This window comes from Coffea arabica, chromosome 4e, assembly GCF_036785885.1.
Source record: "Coffea arabica cultivar ET-39 chromosome 4e, Coffea Arabica ET-39 HiFi, whole genome shotgun sequence".
In the NCBI taxonomy this organism is placed as follows: Eukaryota; Viridiplantae; Streptophyta; class Magnoliopsida; order Gentianales; family Rubiaceae; genus Coffea; species Coffea arabica.
The window spans coordinates 10,264,540-10,283,618 of NC_092317.1; the positions used below are offsets into that span (position 1 = coordinate 10,264,540).

Genomic DNA, 19,079 nt, shown 5'->3' on the forward strand with positions numbered 1-19,079 from the left:
TGTACGTGAATTTAGAAAAAAGTAAAGAGATATGGGAAACAAAACCATACATGGCAAAATAATTCATTGACTGATTATTTACAACTAAAAGGGATAAAAAAAAAAAATTACTCAGGCAGACCACATTAATGTAGTACATAATCTTTAATATATTACTTTAAATCGAACTGGACTCCTTTTTATTATTAGTTTAATTGCATAAATATAAACAAAAAAGGACGAACTCCAAAAGACAATATATGCCAATATATGGTAAAAAAAAATTAATTAGTTAAATCATGACTTGTCCTCTTGCCTTACATGGAACACATTCTTATCAGTACTCAATTTAATTGCATGGATAGTCGAAAAATCCACAAACTCCAAAAGCCATTCCACTGAAATTGGAAGTTCAAATTAGGAATAAAAGAATCAAGACTAGAAGCTGCTTGGTGAACCCTTCTACTAACAGTAACCATATAATGCGAGATGCAGATACAGATGTAGATGAAGGATCTCAACTTAGATAAACACAAAACTCATCAACTTAAATCTCTTGAGGCATACTGCATCAATCTACTCGAATCGATTAGGTCGAAATCCCATCTCCACAAGATCTTGGAGAGCTCCTCATTACCGTTGTCTGTGACATATGGAGCAGAAATCTGAGAAAGAGTAACAGAATATGGTAGGATAAGCAACTGATAAGTATCAAGATCAACTGAGATATGCAACTGAAGGACAATTGGCAATCTGATAGCATAAACGGTAAAAGGTGAATCCTTCATGAAAGCCATCCAATCTCCTAACCTCTATAACCATGGTTCAATATTGGTCCTAAGTGCATGCCTGCCTACCATTCTCTAACCAGAAAACATCTTTTAGCAACAACCATCAAATTATTTCTGATAAACATATAATTAGTAGAAAACCAGAGACTTAAAAAAGAATTGAGGAATAACCTGGCCCCTGGGCTTCTGGTGGTAGAGGACATGAAAGGGAAGGCGTAGTATCCAAGGAGGCGTGGACCATGGATGAAGCACTCAACTCATGCAGACAGGAATACCATAGACTGCAGGAGGAATGTAGCCACCTAGAGGGGCCATAGGCTGATATTAACACAATAAAGAGATGGAAATATTCCTCCAAATTAGCCATCTTTTTATCCAATTCAATCTTATTCTGACTAGTCTGAGTTAGTCACCTTACATAGCTAAGATGTACATTGGTAATACATAATCAAACCTTTTCCAAAGAAAGAATACGTAGTGAGTAAGGAGATCAAAATCCAACTAGAATTTTTACTGTGCAAATGTGTAAAAAATATAAACTTTCTGCCATAACAAAAGTCAATTTTTCAAAGTCTACTCTCAGAAGAAGGTGAAAAAACTGATAAAAGCTAAAAACCAAAATAATTAACTCCGCAAGAACTTTATAGCACGCTGGCAGTAGTAAACAGGGGACAACCCCAAAAATCTTATTTATCCTTGCATAGTGAACTATGTTCAGCCAAATAGTTCAGCAATAGAAAAGAAACTTGTAGTTTTGCTTCTTTCAGAGAGATGAGAGGAAAAATGTAGCACAGCTGCTGTAGACAGAATGGAATGACTAGTGGAAAAAAATATTTTAGAAAAGAAATGCTCAAAGAGGATGGAACACTTGCAAAAACATGCAGGACCTATAGAAAGCAGACGAATATGAGGATGAGCAACAATATCAAAAAGCAAGGAGTTCAATGATGCATTCAGTTACCAGACTATTACCTGTGATCTGACTCATCTTGCGTCATAAAATGCATTCTGGCAACTGAATTTGCAATATCAATCATACCTGGAGAAGAAAACAGTACACTAAGAAATAAAAACACCAAATAGAAGGTAAATATAGAAATTTTAAATTAAAAAGGTGATGCAGGAAAAATTGCTTTTCAGTTAGTGTCGTTTGCATCAATTAATAACTGAACAAAGCAACAAATCAAGAAAAAAATCTGGAGAATAAATAAAATCAAGTTCTTCTTGGTTCAATTACAATATTCAATCTATATACTCCATCCAAATGGACCACTTTAAGCCATATAGCCTTAACATAAGTACCCCATAAAATCACAGATACAAGCCATGTCAAACAGAAACTTTATTCAGAGCACAAGACAGGATGTTGAACCCCAAAAATACAAAATTGTACCACCAAACAACTGTAAACTAACAGCATACAATAGGAAAGCATAAATCAAACCATGCTTTCTGCTTGTATTCGTAAAGCTACTACTTCCAATTAGCACAAAGAAGAGGATGGGATTTGATATGCTTTTGCTTCTTGAAAGTGAAAGCAGTTGGTTATAACAGACCATCTGACAGAATCTTCCAATCTCTTGAAAGATACTTAAAATCATCTCCAAGAAATAGTAGACAAAAAGCCAGATGGCTGATACCACAAATTTGTCTGTCTGCCTGTGTGTGTTTGCTTAAAGTTTCAAGTGCAATAGCACCAGCAGTCAGAAATTTCATGCTACAAAAGAAATAAGCTTGTTATCATATTAAAAAAAAATGAAAATAAAACATATTCTGGCTTTCAAAAACTATATCTGAGAGAAAAAAACCAGGTGTGAACATGTAGAATTGAGAAGAAAGATAAATAAGAGCCAAAAAAAAATCTGATAATGATTGACAAGAATTTTATTCTCATACAACTGAATGTGCGGGTTCTAAATCAAGCAGAAATCAAATACTAAATCAGAAGGTAACTAATCATAGTATTATATCATAATAAGAAAGAAAACCAACAGAATAGAACCTGCTTCACCTGGAAGGAGCAATAAAATCAACAGCAAATGAAAAAGCTCTGGGTCCACAAGCATACAGGTGGCGGTGGAAGTAATCTGGCGCAATTGGAGAAAATAAGCTTTGTTATTGAACTGCACAAAATCAGATGATGAAATGCAAAGCCAACAATCAGCAATCTGGGAAAGGATGCAGACAAAAGAAACTGAAGAAAGAGGAGGAAAATTGAACAAGACGAGTAACCGCCATTTCACTGTCCACCTCTTCCTCAATACAAAATGTATCACTTAGTTTATTAAGTTATATTCGCCAGGGTGATGAGGAAGAAGCGGCCACACAACAGAACCGCCATTCATCATCCACCAAAACCTGGTAAAGGGGGCCATGATGGCACCATGCTCTAAATTCACATAGTGAATGAGACTGCTGTCTACCCAGGTACCTCATCCCAACCTAAAGGCCAATGTTCGTGATAGAGGATTCACCAGAGTATGGTGGTGCATGGTGGCATCAGTTGAAAAATGAAGTTTACAGCAGTTAATACAATGAAATCAAAATAAAAAACCCTCACCATAATCGCAACCCTGCCTTCCTTCCCCTTCCCATCCCATTTCCCCCTGCCAATGAGTAAATTCCAGAAAAGTGGGACATTTTGAAAAAAAAAAAAAATTCCCAGAAGGTGAAAAACTCATTCACTAAATGAATGTTTCTATAAAAGATGCATTGACAGAATGCGTTCTTTATTGTCTAGCATTTATTTCTTAAACAACACATCCAGTGAATTCATTTTTTTAAGAAAATACATATTTCGAATACATTTTTTCAAAACTCACCATTTGGGAACTTCTTTCAAAAACCACCACATTTTGATATTGACTCCCGCCCACCCTTCCCAACCCCCATCTCCCCCCCCCCAACCCCCTAAATAATGACAATCAGGACTCTGATAAAGATACGTATTTGGTCATACATCCCATGAAATAAAATGGGTAGCAACAGGTTCGGCATAATTTTATTCCTTATCATTTTCATACCACAATTTTTCCATAGGTGCACAGCTTGCAATCTTCTTACCTCCAGGCACAGAAACAGAGATTACCTGCAGATCTTACTTTTTATCTGACAGCTATGTCAGCCAAATAAATTGTCCTTAGATTTTTTCCCATAGCCACTGCCAAAAAATATGATCATAGGAAATAACCCTAAAGTTCTTTCTTGACTGGACCAGACAGCAGTGAAGCTATTGAACATAGGGTGAGTCAATTCTTAGATGTAATTGAGAGAATGGATACTTGTTAATGGTGCATAGAACAAGATTTCAACCTGAACTCCTGAAGACTGCCAAGCCTTTCTGAAACACATTCCTGGCTGGCAGTAGCATCAGTATCTGACAATTCAGGTTGACCACATCATATTCCCGAGGAAAATGGGAAAGCATTGATACCCTGCAATTTAATAAACTCAAAAAGTGAGCCGTCTTCTTGCTATCACCACGTATTTATAACAGGAGGAGCAGTCATTGACTATAAATTGACAAAGTTCCCACTTGGACTACATTTAGTGGACTAGCAAACCTTTTTCTTCCCACCAACATCAATCTGACATGTAGCAGCTCACTCAGGATTCAAGCATCAGTAATGGAACTTTAAATGTATATATCAATTACAGTATGATATGAATATGAAAATGAAAGAGTATAAGAAAATCTAACTATCAGCATAAAATAAATGTTCAAACAATGAAGTTAGCTCAATGAACTCTATTCTTGCCAAATCTTTTGAAAGTCTCAAGTTTTTTAAAGTTTTGACTTTTTGTTAACCACCGAAGAAGAAAATGTGAGGATCAGATATGTAGAAAATACATATAACTTTCAGAAATCCTTTTAGAGCTCTAATAGCATAATCACCAGGCAATATAATAGATAAAATAGCATCATTCACTTACTTTTAACCTTTTTCTTCAGAAGCCACAGCTGACATTCATATTCCTGGAGGAAAACGCGCAGCCTGTGGTGGTCAATCATTCAAATATTTCCCCTGGGAAGTGGTTGAAACACAATCCACAACCTTGATCCACTTGGCTTCGTGCAGCAAATCTACTCTATTTCACTCACTTTTTTATCTCCAAAAATGCCCACTTCTTCAGCACTCTGACTTTTTATCCACCGGCCTGCCTAATTTGGACAACTCTCTTGCTAAACTTGTACGTGTCTGGTAAGAAAAAGTGCAATTCTTGACATCCATTGCATGAAGAAACTTCATGGAAGTGTCTGCTTCCCCCTCCTTGATTAGCCCATCTATTAATATGGACCAGACAATCTCATCATTGTTCCATTGTTTCTCAAGCATGCTTTCAAATAAAGCCTCAGCCTCTTTAGCCCGGCTTAGTTTGCATAAAGTGCAGATAAGTGCTCTGTAAATTGATAGAGGGGGCTCAAAACCACTGATGATCAGTGAGTTAAATATATCTAGAGCAGAATTAACTCTCAAGTTCCTGCAATAAGAGCCTATGAGAGAGCAAAGTATTGCACTGTTAGGAGTCAAGCCTTTCCCTTTCATATGTTTAACCAAATGTTCTGCCTCATAACTTTTGCCTTCTCTACATAGTCCAACAACTAAGGTAGTATATGTGCTGAGACCAGGTTCGCACCCATATTCTGACATCCTATCCAAGAGACTATACAAATTTTCAATTCTCAAATCTTTCTCAACTGAACTACGTGTGCAAACTGTTTGATGTTGGGTTGCAACTTTTTCCTCAAGTAACTGGCACTCCTTTTGTAAACCTTTGACCAGCACATTGTAGGTTCCATAATTTGGCTGGTAGCCTGCACTAATCATCTGGAAAAGAAGCAAAAATGCATGGTTTAGCCTACCCACCCTTACAAACCCATCAATTATTGACGTATAAATCACCACGTCAGGTGCCAATCCTTTTCTCTCCATTTCCCTAAGCAATAATTCAGCCTCATCATTCTGACCTGCCAAGCATAAGCCATGGATGAGCGAACTGTAAGTGTACAAATTTGGCAAGCAATCTCTTTTTCCCATTTCATGAAATATCTTTAAAGCAAGGTCTGTCCTCCGTCTTTTGCAGAGTCCATCAATTAATGTTGAGTAGGTAATTACATTGGGCAATAGCCCACTTTCGAGCAGTTTATCATGGAGTTTTTTTGCTTCAGAGAGCATACCCCTCTTAGACAAGCCATTTAAAACTGCATTATAAGTTTCAATGGCCGGATTACAACCACTGTCCTGCATCCTTTTCAACAAAGCCAATGCAGCATCTACTTTCCCATCTTTACAAAGGCCATCTATCAAAGTGGTGTAGTTAACTTGGTTTGGACTCAAATCTTGCCTAATCATATCCTCGAAAAGACTTGAAGCTAAGTCAAACTTTCGCCCTTTGCACAACCCAGAAACAAGAATCGCATAAGTCCATTCATCTGGCTGACATCCATTCCCTTTCATAATATCAAACAACCTCAGAGCATTGTTCAGGGAATGCTGTTGGAGATATCCATTAATCAAAGTATTGTATGTTACTCTCTTTGGAGGTGGACCGACCCTCAACATCTGTTGAAATAGGACCATTGATCTCTCCATATTTCCGACCATACAAAATCCCTTTATAGCTGCATTGAAGGTCTCTGTATTTGGTGAATAACCATGTCCCTCCAACCAGCGAAAAATATTTAAAGCAGTTTCCAGTTTGCCTGCTTCACAGAATCCACTGATCAGTGCATTATAAGTGACCACGGTTGGGACCAGGCCTTCCTTCAGCATCCTGTGGTACAATCCTATTGCCAACTCAAGTTGACCAACTACAGCCAACCCACTAATAAGGGCTGTATAATTTTGTGCATTCGGCTTACAACCCCTTTTCATCATGGTAGACATAAGACCAATAGCGTCCTTGGCACGTCCAACATCACATAATGTATTAAGGGGAACTGTATACGTGTATACAGTAGGTTCAACACCTTTCTCAATCATTTCGTCAAGCATGTCCAATGCCTCATCAACCCTCCCCTCGTCGCAGAGCCCATTAATTAGGGTCGAATAAGTAACCGAATTCGGATCAATTCCATCCTTTAACATCCTATCAAAAACCTCATACGCCTTGTCCAACTTCCTATTCCGACAGTGGCCAAGAATCAAAGACGTATAAGTGAATACATCAGGGGAAAATTCACACTGATAAATCCTACACAAAACCAACTCTGCCTCCTGAACTTTTCCCTTCTTACAAAAAATATTAATCATAGTATTAAAAGTCAATAGACTTGGTACAATTTCACTACTCAAAATTTCATTATACACATTTTGAGCTGCCTCAACCATATCAAACTTACCTAACTGAATCAACAAAGTATTAAAACTATACAAACTATACGGAAAACCCTCTTTGCTGATTTCATTCAAAAATCCCAAAACCCATTTCATCTCTTCCTCATTCCTGCAAGCTTTAATCATCAAAATCCTAACATGATCAGCAGGCGCAAAACTTTTATCAAAAAGAAGCCTATTCAACATTGCCACATAACAGTTCACATCGTGTTTGTAGAATTGCCTCTTAGAAACCCAGTAAAAGAATTGCAACACAGACTCACTGCTTATTTTGTAATTATCTATAATCTTAGCCACGTGATGGGGCTTGATTTTGGGGCTCAAAGCCTTGAGCTGAGAGCTTTTCTGCCATGGCAAGGACTTATTGGACAAAATATCACAAATTGTGAACACCAAGCTTGGATGATGTGGCTGCCTTTCCGATAATGCTGGAGAAAGATTTAATTTTGACGAGAAATAACGAGAACCCAGATGGGGAAATTGCCTAAAAAGATCGATATTCTTGAGGTGGATGAGATTTGGAAGACACTGGCAATTGAGGGGCTTAATAACCATTTCTTGATATGATGCTGATGAAAGGGCTCATGGGTTCATCCGCTTCACCTGCTGCTTATTATAGTTGCTGAAGCGATGATTCTTATGGTGAAAAGTTGGCAGATTGAGGCGTTTGAATAAGATGGAGCCATGGAGGCGGAAGGGAAGAAGGCGTGTGGTTTCTGAGACCACAAATTGCTCAGTGTGGGTGCGAGTATTGAGTCATTTTAAAATAGTAGTATTGGCTGATTCCCTAAATGGTAGTCTAACTTTTTTTAATATTTAAAAAATATCTTAAAAAATATTTTAAAAATTCTACTACTCTTAAATATTTTAAAATATTTTCTAAAAATATCTCAAAATATACTTTAAAAACTCTATTAAAGTAAAATTTTTCAAAAATTTTTCCAAAAATAGCTAATTTAAACGGAGCCATATATTGACAAAAAAACATTTATAACCCTCAAAAAAAAAAGAAAATACAGTTATATGGAGTAATATTTTTATTGGAGATATAAGTTTTATATAGAGCAAATTTTTGGGCAACATTCAGAATCTTTGAACATAGGCTTCAAGTGCGTACCAGTTGGTTGACTGGATTCGAATTGAGTTCAAGTAATTTGAAGTTTTTATATATAAATTTCAAATTTTATATTAATTGAGTCAAACTTTAATCTAAGTTTGATATTTTGCCGAATACAAAATTGTACTCATAGTTAACTTAATTAGTCAGTGAACGAAACTTAAACACTAATCAAGTTTGATTCGAGGTTAATCTGTGTTGCAATTCTGCCTGAATAATCTATCTATTAATATATAAAAAAAATGAAACATATGTTTTTTAAGTACTTCTTGTTCTTTCAATTATCATATTATTCAATGCATCTTACGAAGTGCTAAACCATTCAATAAAGTGCCCAAGTTTTATTGTGAAAATTAGGCTTAAATGAAATAGCAGAAAACTAAAACACAAGCTGGATTTTGGAACACAAGAGGTGATTGCCCCTTAACAGTTTTGTGGAAATCAGCCTGAAAGAAAGCACTTTTGAGAAACCTGAAAGAAAGCTAGAAAACCTTTTACAGCAAACTTTGTATTACTACGTAGGCCATAAAACTGAGGGAAAAAGGAGCTTTATAAGTTGACATCCTCTTGCATTTAGAGCCTACTGTCTGAATATATCAATCGAACCCTCCACTCCATTGCCAAAACTCTCACGTAGAGATTTGTACAATTTCCAACTTTCCAACCCCAATTAACAAAAAAAAAAAAAAAAAAAACCAATGGGCTTTACACTTTCAGATTTTCCCGCCAGAACCATAACTACCAAAACTACCACCATTTTACAAGTTCCAGACAATCCCAAAACCTTAATTCTTGAAAAATGCAAGACTACTAGGGATCTCAACCAAGTCCATGCCCACCTGATCAAGACCCGCCTCCTTCACAACCCAAATGTAGCCAATCCCCTTCTAGAATCAGCCGCACTTCTCCTCCCAAATCCCTCTATCAACTATGCGCTTAACATCTTTAATGATCTCGAAAAACCCGACTCAGCGGCCTACAATGCCATGATCAGGGGCTTGACGTTGAAACAATCTTCTAATGAGGCCATCCTTTTTTTCAGGCAAATGATCGAACACTTAGTGAAACCTGATAAATTTAGTTTCTCTAGTGTCTTGAAGGCCTGTTCCAGGCTTAAAGCTTTGATGGAAGGTCAACAGATTCATGCCCAGATTTTCAAATGTCAGTGGAGTTGCAAGCATGAAGAGCTTGTCAACAATGCGTTGGTTTATATGTATGCCAGTTGCGGTGAGATGGTGCTTGCGCGTCGGGTGTTTGATGGTATGAGTGAGAGAAGCACGATCACGTGGAATTCGATGTTTTCTGGGTATGTTAAAAGTGGATTCTGGGAAGAAGTTACACGGTTGTTTAGGGAAATGTTGGATATGGAAGTTCAGTTTGATGGGGTTACACTGATTAGCGTTTTGACTGCCTGCAGGAAGTTGGGGGACTTGGAATTGGGACAGTGGATAGATGACTATGTAGAAGTAAATGGACTAATGGGAAATGCTAATTTAGTTACCTCACTTTTTGACATGTACGCAAAGTGCGGTTGTGTGGATGCAGCCAGGAGATTATTTGATAGGATGCCTCGAAAGGATGTTGTCGCATGGAGTGCCATGATTGCTGGCTATAGCCAGGCAAATCGAGGCAAGGATGCACTTTCTCTGTTCCATGAGATGCAAAAGGCCAATGTGGAACCAAATGAGGTTACTATGGTTACTGTGCTTTCGTCCTGTGCTCTTCTTGGAGCTTTAGAAACTGGAAAATGGGTACATTCCTATATTAAGAAAAAGAAGTGGAAGCTCACTGTCACTCTTGGGACTGCATTAGTGGATTTCTATGCCAAGTGTGGTTGTGTTGATAGTGCAGTTGAAGTGTTCCAAGAGATGCCTTCAACAAATGTATTGTCATGGACAGCGCTAATTCAAGGTCTTGCTAGTAATGGACAAGGGATAAGGGCTCTGGAGTACTACAGTTTGATGCAGCAACAGAACATTGCACCAAATGATGTCACATTCATTGGTGTTCTGTGTGCCTGTAGTCATGCAGGCTTAGTTGATCAGGGTTGGGCTTTCTTTACAAGTATGACTAGAGATTTTGGCTTTGAACCGAGGATTGAACACTGTGGTTGCATGGTTGATATTCTTGGTCGGGCAGGAAGGATTGAAGAAGCCTACAACTTTATCAAAAGCATGACTACCAAGCCCAATGCTGTAGTATGGAGGACATTGTTGGCTTCATGTAGATTTCATAAGAATGTTGAAATTGCTGAGGAATCACTGAAGCAAGTTGTGAGATTGGAGCCTGCGCATGCTGGTGATTACATACTTCTTTCCAATGTCTATGCTTCAGTTGGTAGATTGGAAGATGCTTTAAGGGTAAGGAGTCAGATGAAAGAAATTGGAGTAAAGAAAAGTCCTGGATGTAGCTTGATTGAACTAGATGGGGTCATTCACGAGTTTTTGGCTGAAGACAGTTTACATCCTGATTTAGAGGATATTTACACGGCAATAGATCACATCATGAAGCGGATAAAATTGGCAGGGTATGTTCCAAACACGGCTGAGGGGAGGTTAGATGCAGAGGAAGATGGTAAGGAAGCTTCCATATCTCACCATAGCGAAAAGCTGGCCATTGCTTTTGGCCTTCTTAAAACTACTCCTGGGGCTACGATTAGAATATCCAAGAATCTTAGGATATGTACAGATTGTCATAATGCAGCAAAATTGATATCAACAGTTTTCGATAGAGTACTTGTCATTAGGGACAGGAACCGTTTCCACCATTTTGCAGGGGGGACATGTTCCTGCAATGATTTTTGGTAGGATATTTAACAAACAGGGACTCAAATCGATCCTTTTATGGAGAGATTAAGCCAGTAGATTTAGTACAGTGACAACTTTCTTCTTAACTTTTTTTTCCTTCCCTCCTCTTGTTTGTGCATTGTGGAAAACTGTGCAGAAAAGCAGAACAGCACAAGAAAAAGTGATTCTGAAACTTGAATTGCAAAGCAAAATAGAGTATCTTTCTGAAAACTTTGCACGAGTTTGTGCTTCTAAGCTTTCTGAGAATTTCATCTTCTAAAGATTTATGAGTTAGAGCTCCTGAAGATTTACATGGACACTCGACCTTTGTGATGAGAATGGAAGTCCATTTACTTCCATGTATGAATTTACATGTACCATCGATTAAATTCAGGTAGTATAACTGACTAGGTTCAGGTAGAGCATGAATTCTTTTTTTTTTTCCTTTCTTCAATTGTGAGACCAGAGGCAGTTGATTGATTAGCGTCAGGCATCGTTTGAATCTTTTGTTTATTGCTTCAATTCTGAGGCCAGCAGTTTTTTTTTGCATTTATCAATTTGCTGGTCATAACTGAAAGTTGCATTCACGTGGTTTGCTTGTTCTGGTGTTGATGCCTTTCATTTAGAATTAAGGGCTGTAAATTTTTTTAATATAAGTAAGCGAGCTTAGTGGTTTGTGGTTAGTTATGATTGTGATAGATGTTGATGAAAGCTTAGTTTTGGTGGTTTTGTGAAGTGATTTTCTTGTTCTGCTCTTCATGTTTTCCTGTTTATAATTAAGGGCTATATTTAGCACAAGTAATTGAGGTTACTCGTTTCTGTTCAGTTGTGATTGTGATAAATATTCATGAAACCTTAGGCCTGGTGCTTTTGTAAGGTGAACTCCTTACTCTACTTCTGCATTGATCTTATTTTGTCTGCTGCACTGCTGTTTTCTTGCCACATGTAGATTGCCTCTGGCTGTTAAATCTGTTCATTTGAAACGAGATTCTGTGTGCGAGGTTCAGTATAGACTATTGGTGTTAAATTTGTTGATCTGTCATTAGAAAAGCAATTGGATTTATTTGTCTGAATCAGAGGGCAAGCTTCCGTTCAAATCTGATTTGCAGAGGTAGTAGTGGATGTACATGGGTTATAGTTAAAACGCCTGATTGCTCCTTTTTCCTGGAGTCTGCTTGAGTTGTGACATAAAAGCTACCTTCCATAATCCTGGGGGAAAAGAAACATGCGAAAGGATGTTTGTTGCATCCATCAAGATCAATGTGTAGGTTTTGTTTCCAATAAAACAATTTTCCATCCCAGTGCCTTGAACGAGTAAGCCACTCCTTCTGGAAGTCATTGTTCAGTGCTTGTATTCATCTTGTAGTTTCTCTGAGATTGGGATAGCCCATTAATCTTGTACTAGATTGTACAAAACCTCTTTAACCATTTTATCAGAGCCTGGCAAAGGACTGTAACTTATGACTATCTTAGCAATGCGTGCTTCAACTTGCTTTTCATTTCCTTAGGACTGAGTTCATGTGATACAAATGGTTTATGTTTCAGATTATATTAGCTGGAAACATTCATCCTTATTCATTACTAATTGAGCTGCATAATTGATTGATACAAATTGTTGTTAATGTCTCAATTTGTTATTAAGGTGATAAGGTAAAATATGCTACACATTGCATGTTTGAAAAATTACTAAAAGAAACAACACCCATCAGGATAATAATTTCGACTATAATTTACTAAAGGCATATTTTTTTACTATACTACAAATAATTCTCAATTTATTGATTTTTTTTATTATGTAGAAAAGTGATTGATGAGTGTTCTTTTCAAATTATTGGCACCGCCAATGTATTTATTCACAATAGCTTTCAGAAGGCTTTTTACTTGTTTACAGTTATTTCATTCTTGCCTGTATACAGATAGCATGAGCATATTTTTAAGTGTTTAATATCCACCATATTTCTTGAGCCATTCATTGACTATGTGCAAAAAAAGATCTTGAGCCATTCATTGACCATGTGGACAAATTACAAACCAAATGAGTGAATGAATAAGCAGGTATCCAAATCGCCTAAAATCAAATGTCCCACGGTTACTAACACCTATCATGTATCAAGTATTTAAGCATTTTACACTAAATTACTTCCCTTCATTGATCCTTGATTAACACAGATATTCCCTGCGCGCTATTTAAAAAAAAAAACAAAAAGAATAGTGTGATAAAGTGCACAATAAACTTGAATAATTACAAGTTACAGATAAACATCCAGAACAGAAGCACTTCATAGTAGTTCATAATATGTATATATATAAACTAATTAGCAGCAACAAGCAGGTTTTACAGAGCCACAGAAAACCAAATAAAAGGACCAATATTCAAACAACTAAGTTCAAAACAACACCAAAGGAGACGCTACGACAATATTTATTTATCCATAACATGCCTCGTCCTCAAGCTGACTAGAATCACTTCTCTCCAGCAATAAGGTCCATGACTACACGCTTGATGCTTCCATTGTTCTTCTGCAGCAATTTTTGGTTTGTTGCTTTATCACAGAAACCCTGCATGCACAGTTTGTATATATCACAAACCAATAAGCTGACGTTCAAAGCATGTCTTGACCTAAAACAGTGCATACTCAAAAAATTAAAATGAAATAAAAAAGATATATGAACTATTAAAATAGAAAATAAAAATATATATTAAAGGAAACCCCCCCCCCCCCCCCCCCCCCGCCCAAACACTAAAAAAAACACACACACTCAGACAGAGGGAACATTAAATATCCGAACCATTATCCTTCCCAAGTGGAAATTACCATCTCACGGAGCTCCTCAAGGATAGGATCCCAACCTGACACGCCACAAAGATCATCAACTGATTTCTCCAAGTTATACCCATTGAGCCTCAGGATCTCCTTGTTCAAGTCAACTTGTTTAAAACCCATGTCTTCAAGTTCTTTAAGGAGGGCCTCCTCCACATCAGACCGTTTGACATATTTAATGAAGCTCTCATCTGCCTTGGCGGCATTTTCTTTGACATCTTGAGCAGAAGTCTCCCCAATAATAGCTGGTAAAGGAGTGAGATCAGGTGGTGCAACCTCAGACAGATCAACGATGGGATAGGAACCTAAAGAGGCAGGGACTGCTGAAACAGGGGATGATGCAGCACCACCAACCAGCAAGGAGTCATTTATGGGAAAGTTCACCTCCTGTTCTTTCTCTGGTGAGGCATCAACAACTGGTTCCACCAGGTGCATGCCTCCACTAGAATTATTGACCTGAGGCAGGCTGTCCACCACCAAAGGCTCGGGATTAACATTAATAATTTCAGGGCCTGATATACCACTGTTAATAGGTGGCAAATTCAGATTAAAGCCTCGAAAACCTTCCTGCTGCAGCTCCTTCGAAGAAGCATTGACCTGTTGTACCATTATGGATCACACTTAAACAGAATTAACAATAACACTATAAAAGAAAAGAGTTATAATAAAGATGTTAACTGACATGGATAAGAACCCAAACACGCTGGCCAAACTTCTGACCAGATGGAGAAGCCATCCTCCAGTATGAAATGTACCGACCCGGACGATCAGGAGCAACAAAATCAACTGCAATGTCAAGTTCCTGTTCAACGGGTAAACCAGCAGAAGCAATCTGGTAGAGTATGCAGACAAGCAATACACCAAATGAGGTCCTCAAAACAGACATCAAATAACGCTAACAATGCAAATCAACAGGAGTATTGAACTGAAGGAGAAAAAATCAAATCATTTCCAACCTCTGTGTCAACAGAAAATATATCACTCAGCCTATCTCCTCCAATCCAAACCAGCTGTGTTCCTTGAGGCCACACCACAGAACCATTGTTCCTCATCTTCCAAATCTTGGTGAATGAAGTTGATGGGGCCATAATCGTACCATCAAGGATATTGACATCCTGAATGAAACGACTGTCTAGCTTATGCCGACTGGCCTTCCCACCACACCTGAAGACTGGTGGCTGTAGTGGAGCATGCACCCGATTATTCTGGAACCAACAGCAGAAAAACAATTCAAGTAGAATACGCTGAATATAATGAAGGTAAAATGGCATCACATAAAGAAGTAGAACCTAATAAAAAAAATTCCAGGAGCATTAAAAAACATACGAGATCATAAAATCCCCTGAAAGAATGGGGGTGGTGGTGCCGATAGGATATAGGACGATCCATTCTGATGTAATCACTTTCATTACCCATTTGGGCAAAGCAGATACTGCAAAGATCATAATCATCTTTCCTGCATAAATAGGAAGCATCATAAGAATCATATGCTTTCTTACAGCAAAACCAACCAAACAGATTCATCCTTTCTTACACTTTGGACTTGAAGCGAGGGCCAGTAATTGGATGCACCCCACAGCCATCACATCGAACACCACGATGGAAAATTCCAGAGTCATCAGACAGTCCATGATTCCTTCTAGGCTGGACAACACAAGGAGGAGGCTGTGGAGGAAGAACTGGGCTGTTACCCAAAGGTACTCCTGAGAATGGACACTCATTCATTGGAATTGCATTTGAGCCTAAAGAGCTACCAAAACCTGTCTGCAACACATTCTTGGCCCCACCAATAGTGTCTCTAAGGTGAGAACTCAGATTAGACCACACTGCATTGGGAGGGTAACTTTGGAAAGCAAGTGCACCAAGAGGCTTCATTGCCATTAACTCATTAGGATCGCCAGAGGCCTCCTTGTTATCACCAGTAACTGTATTTGAAGTGGGTGGAACACTTGTTGATGAAAACGGCACAAACTTGCCAAATAAAGGTAGCTCATCAGACTGACGATCAACCTCCTCCTTACCCGCATCAATCTCAGTTGCATGAGGTGGCTTATGATTAGCCGATTCAAGAGCAGCCTTAAGAACCTCCAATCCAGGAAGTTCTCTAGCTAAGGCCTTCACACCTCCACTGCCATTGATAGCATTCTCCTTTCCATTTGCTGGACCTTTTGATTCGATGGAAGGATAGACCTCCTTATTTCTTGCAGATGGATTTTCAGGTCCAGATGCAGCAGAAACATCTGCTTCTTGAGAAGATGCTGGAACATTTGTGGTGCATCCAGAAGCCCCATCCTGCTTACTAACATTAGCAGCAGCCAGATCTGATAGTTGATTCAGATAGGGCAACCCCATCTCTGAAAAAGTTCGCACCAAATCAGTAAGAGTTTGAGCAGAGGGAGTGCCTGTAGATGCCAAGTCATTGCATATCTTTACAATGATCCGACGGATCGGCACAGGTACAGATTTTAACAAAGAATTAGAGCTGAGGTTCTGCAACGGCTGCTGCATTTGAGGAGATCTCAGAGGTGTAGAGCTTCCACTAGTTCTAGCAGAAGACATGCCGCTGCTTTCAGTACTCAACTTCACAGTAACCCTCAAAGGATTCAGGGATTGCCTAACCACATCACACAGATCTTCATTGTCACCAAGTGTTACTATGTCACCATCCTCATCCACATAAGTCAGAGTGAGTTCAGCATCAGGGGTGAACTTGAAAAGGCCAATGATCTTCTCTCTCAGCCCATTAAAATCAAGGTCAAGTTCCCCATTCAAAATCCGACAACTGAAACGCCTTAGTGTTTCTCCATGCTTAACCTGCAGCAAATAAATGGATTAAACAATAGTGAGCAAGGACTCAAGGACCAACAAAAACTGTTACTTGGAATGCCGAAAAGAAAAATTACTAGTATTATTGCACGAATCTACTTCTACATGGTCTTCAGAAAATTCCCTCAATCTGAATTACAGGGGGTGTACTACAGGGTCAGAAAATAGTTTAGTCATGCATTCCTTATCAGAAAGAATACACCTTTCTAATATAGGGTCAGAAAAACCATCAATTAAAGAGCTAAACCCGCACAATAATCCAGAACCCAAAAAGATATCTGAACCATATTAACAACTTACAGGATCTGATCAGAGTAAATGTATAAACATTAGTATACTTTCAACACATAAAATTCACAATCCGATATATTAACAGCACAAAAGCATCGCCTCAATGAACGTTATTTCTGATCTAATATATATCATATCCCGGCAACACAAGCGTCATATTGGTTACTAACGCTCAATCCACAAAAGCCAATGAGAATTTAACCACCACAAATTGCCAGTCACCACTCCCCCTTCAGGATTTGACTTCTAAACCCACTAGGGGAGGGAAGAAAAAAGAGAGGAAACGAAACCTTCCGTTATGATTCAGGGAAACAAACCCAATTCGTGAACGTGAGTAAAATTTCATCAATCACTCTCCCCAAGTATCAAAAACCCTAATAATCAGTTAATCCACTGAATAATTATCAAAAACCCCAATCAGTAAAAACAAATTAACCACAAAATCCATCCAAAAAAAAACAAATTAAGAACCGAAGAAACCAAATTATAGCTGTAAAGGAAACCCCATAACAAAAGAATATAAATTTAAAACAAAAAAGGATAAAAGAACCAACAAACCTTGATCACTTTAGTAGACTCCATAGTCGCAGTAAGAAAGCGTTCCAGGTAAGCCGCAAAAGCACCGCTTTATATCTCTACCTCTTCTTCCCTAATTTTCCAAATTTTTTCTACGGTTATAAATATAATCGATAATCAGCAGCGATATTAACAGACCATTTACACTTTGATACAGAAAATAAAACCCCAAATCCCAAAATCAGAAATTTTTGGCAGAAGCAAGAAAAATTCAAAGCAATCGTTTAGATTTAGGCGAAAAGTAGTGAAACTACTCGAATTTAGATTTTCTACAACTTTTTCACGATTTTATCACACAATATTCGCGTACCAGTGAGCCGCAACTGTGTTTCTAAATTATTTGTTACTCTCTCGACAATTCTATCAGAGACAGAGCTCTCATCCTATGGACGGTCCTATATATATAGACGGAGTTGTATGTATTTTGTATTTAGATTTCAGCGTATATTTTATTGTTATTTTATTATTCTTATTATCATCTTGTTCCCAAAGAAAACCACTAGGCGAAGGAAACTAGTACTAACAAGCTTGCGCAAAAAGCGTCTGAGACTTTGACTTTTGAGATAAATGCGAGACCAAGACTTTTAGGCAAAAATCTGAGTAGTCCTGGTCTACGCGCCCACATCTAGACCGTGCGGTCCACATTTTGCTCACTTGCTCCTCCATCTTACTTTTTAATTTCCTGAAGAAATTTAACACTTACATTTCCATCTTCGTTTATACTCAAGGTTTTCTATTTTTCTTTTTTTCTGTCTTGTTGCTCTCTCTGTCTCTAAGGGGTGGAAGTGAAGAGAATATGGTTAGGTTCCTACGGATTTGGGCTGCTATGAATGATAATAGCTGGCTTTTTTCTTTTTCAATGCCACGATAAATCGCTGGTTTCAACATACAATAATTGAAAATGCAAAATTGGTTAAGGTTAAGTAACATATAATAAAAAGTACAAAAAAAGAAAAATTTTGAATTTCTCACTATCCCCGACAAACTCTAGCGAACAGACGGGCATCATCTGACTCTTTTTATCCACTATACAGTTTTTGATTGTTGGCTTACACTCATCATATCAATGGATATTGTTGCTTTTTTGGTTTTGAATTTCAGAATCAAACTCTTTTTAGCAATTGGCCAGCTCCACCAAACAAGTCTATAGGCCAGCCAAGCGATGATGATATTATTGTTTTCTTATTCATGTGGTTAAGGTAGTATTTTTGAACTTGTAGGTTCATGAAAATTTTTTGGTCTTTTTTTTTCCTTTTTAAGAAGTATGATTACAAGGAAAAGGGTTCTTATTTAATCAGATCAGTCTTAATAACCATTGCCACTGCCTAAATCTGCTGAGAGTAAGGAGGAAGAGGAAGAGATTATGGTGGTAGTGGAGGAATCGATGGATTTTGGAGAGGAGAGACGAGCAGGTAAAGAAGATAGTTGAACGATTAGTGTGTCAAAGAGGAAAAAGTTTTTCACGTTTGAATCCAATTCTTGTTGATGACGTGTTGCATTTTAAGCCACCCGGTCTACAGGTGGTGCCGTGGATCGGATCTGTTCAAATATTT

The 19,079-nt window shown here is 38.0% G+C and overlaps 3 protein-coding genes across 18 annotated transcripts; 1 reads left to right on the plus strand and 2 right to left on the minus strand.

The window, feature by feature from the left end:
• Window positions 1–352: 352 nt before the first annotated feature.
• On the minus strand, window positions 353–7,872 carry LOC113742242 (uncharacterized). 10 transcript variants are annotated; one of them, XM_027270035.2, is made up of 6 exons: window positions 4,704–7,872; window positions 4,083–4,204; window positions 2,782–2,857; window positions 1,743–1,809; window positions 942–1,072; window positions 353–644 (listed from the first exon to the last, which is right to left on the minus strand). In XM_027270035.2, the coding sequence occupies exon 1, from the start codon at window positions 7,661–7,663 to the stop codon at window positions 4,901–4,903; it is 2,763 nt and encodes a 920-aa protein (XP_027125836.1). In that variant the 5' UTR covers window positions 7,664–7,872; the 3' UTR covers window positions 353–644; window positions 942–1,072; window positions 1,743–1,809; window positions 2,782–2,857; window positions 4,083–4,204; window positions 4,704–4,900. The 10 variants fall into 10 exon arrangements, with proteins under 10 accessions (XP_027125836.1, XP_027125835.1, XP_071903682.1 ...); XM_027270034.2 differs by having other exon boundaries at window positions 2,773–2,857; XM_072047581.1 differs by having other exon boundaries at window positions 2,782–2,893.
• Window positions 7,873–8,666: 794 nt separating this feature from the next.
• On the plus strand, window positions 8,667–11,242 carry LOC113742243 (pentatricopeptide repeat-containing protein At1g08070, chloroplastic-like). The gene has a single exon (XM_027270040.2). It carries the CDS (start codon window positions 8,924–8,926, stop codon window positions 11,030–11,032), a length of 2,109 nt encoding a protein of 702 aa, XP_027125841.2. The 5' UTR covers window positions 8,667–8,923; the 3' UTR covers window positions 11,033–11,242.
• Window positions 11,243–13,296: 2,054 nt separating this feature from the next.
• Window positions 13,297–18,060, minus strand: LOC113742754 (protein JOKA2). 7 transcript variants are annotated; one of them, XM_027270696.2, is made up of 8 exons: window positions 17,837–18,060; window positions 17,509–17,618; window positions 15,368–16,647; window positions 15,160–15,289; window positions 14,790–15,038; window positions 14,516–14,665; window positions 13,802–14,430; window positions 13,297–13,570 (listed from the first exon to the last, which is right to left on the minus strand). In XM_027270696.2, the coding sequence occupies exons 2-7, from the start codon at window positions 17,530–17,532 to the stop codon at window positions 13,804–13,806; spliced, it is 2,460 nt and encodes an 819-aa protein (XP_027126497.1). In that variant the 5' UTR covers window positions 17,533–17,618; window positions 17,837–18,060; the 3' UTR covers window positions 13,297–13,570; window positions 13,802–13,803. The 7 variants fall into 7 exon arrangements, with proteins under 7 accessions (XP_027126497.1, XP_027126495.1, XP_027126498.1 ...); XM_027270694.2 differs by having other exon boundaries at window positions 13,828–14,430; window positions 17,837–17,973; XM_027270697.2 differs by having other exon boundaries at window positions 17,509–17,599; window positions 17,837–17,929.
• Between the last annotated feature and the right edge of the window lie 1,019 nt (window positions 18,061–19,079).

Coding starts and splice junctions, on each gene's coding strand:
- LOC113742242 (XM_027270035.2), bottom strand. CDS start 7,663: ATGGTTATTAAGCCCCTCAATTGCCAGTGTCTTCCAAATCTCATCCAC.
- LOC113742243 (XM_027270040.2), top strand. CDS start 8,924: ATGGGCTTTACACTTTCAGATTTTCCCGCCAGAACCATAACTACCAAA.
- LOC113742754 (XM_027270694.2), bottom strand. CDS start 17,532: ATGGAGTCTACTAAAGTGATCAAG. Junction 15,290..15,367: donor CCTCGCTTCAAGTCCAAAGT/GTAAGAAAGGAT, acceptor CTATTTATGCAG/GAAAGATGATTATGATCTTT. Junction 14,666..14,789: donor TATTTTCTGTTGACACAGAG/GTTGGAAATGAT, acceptor ATACTCTACCAG/ATTGCTTCTGCTGGTTTACC.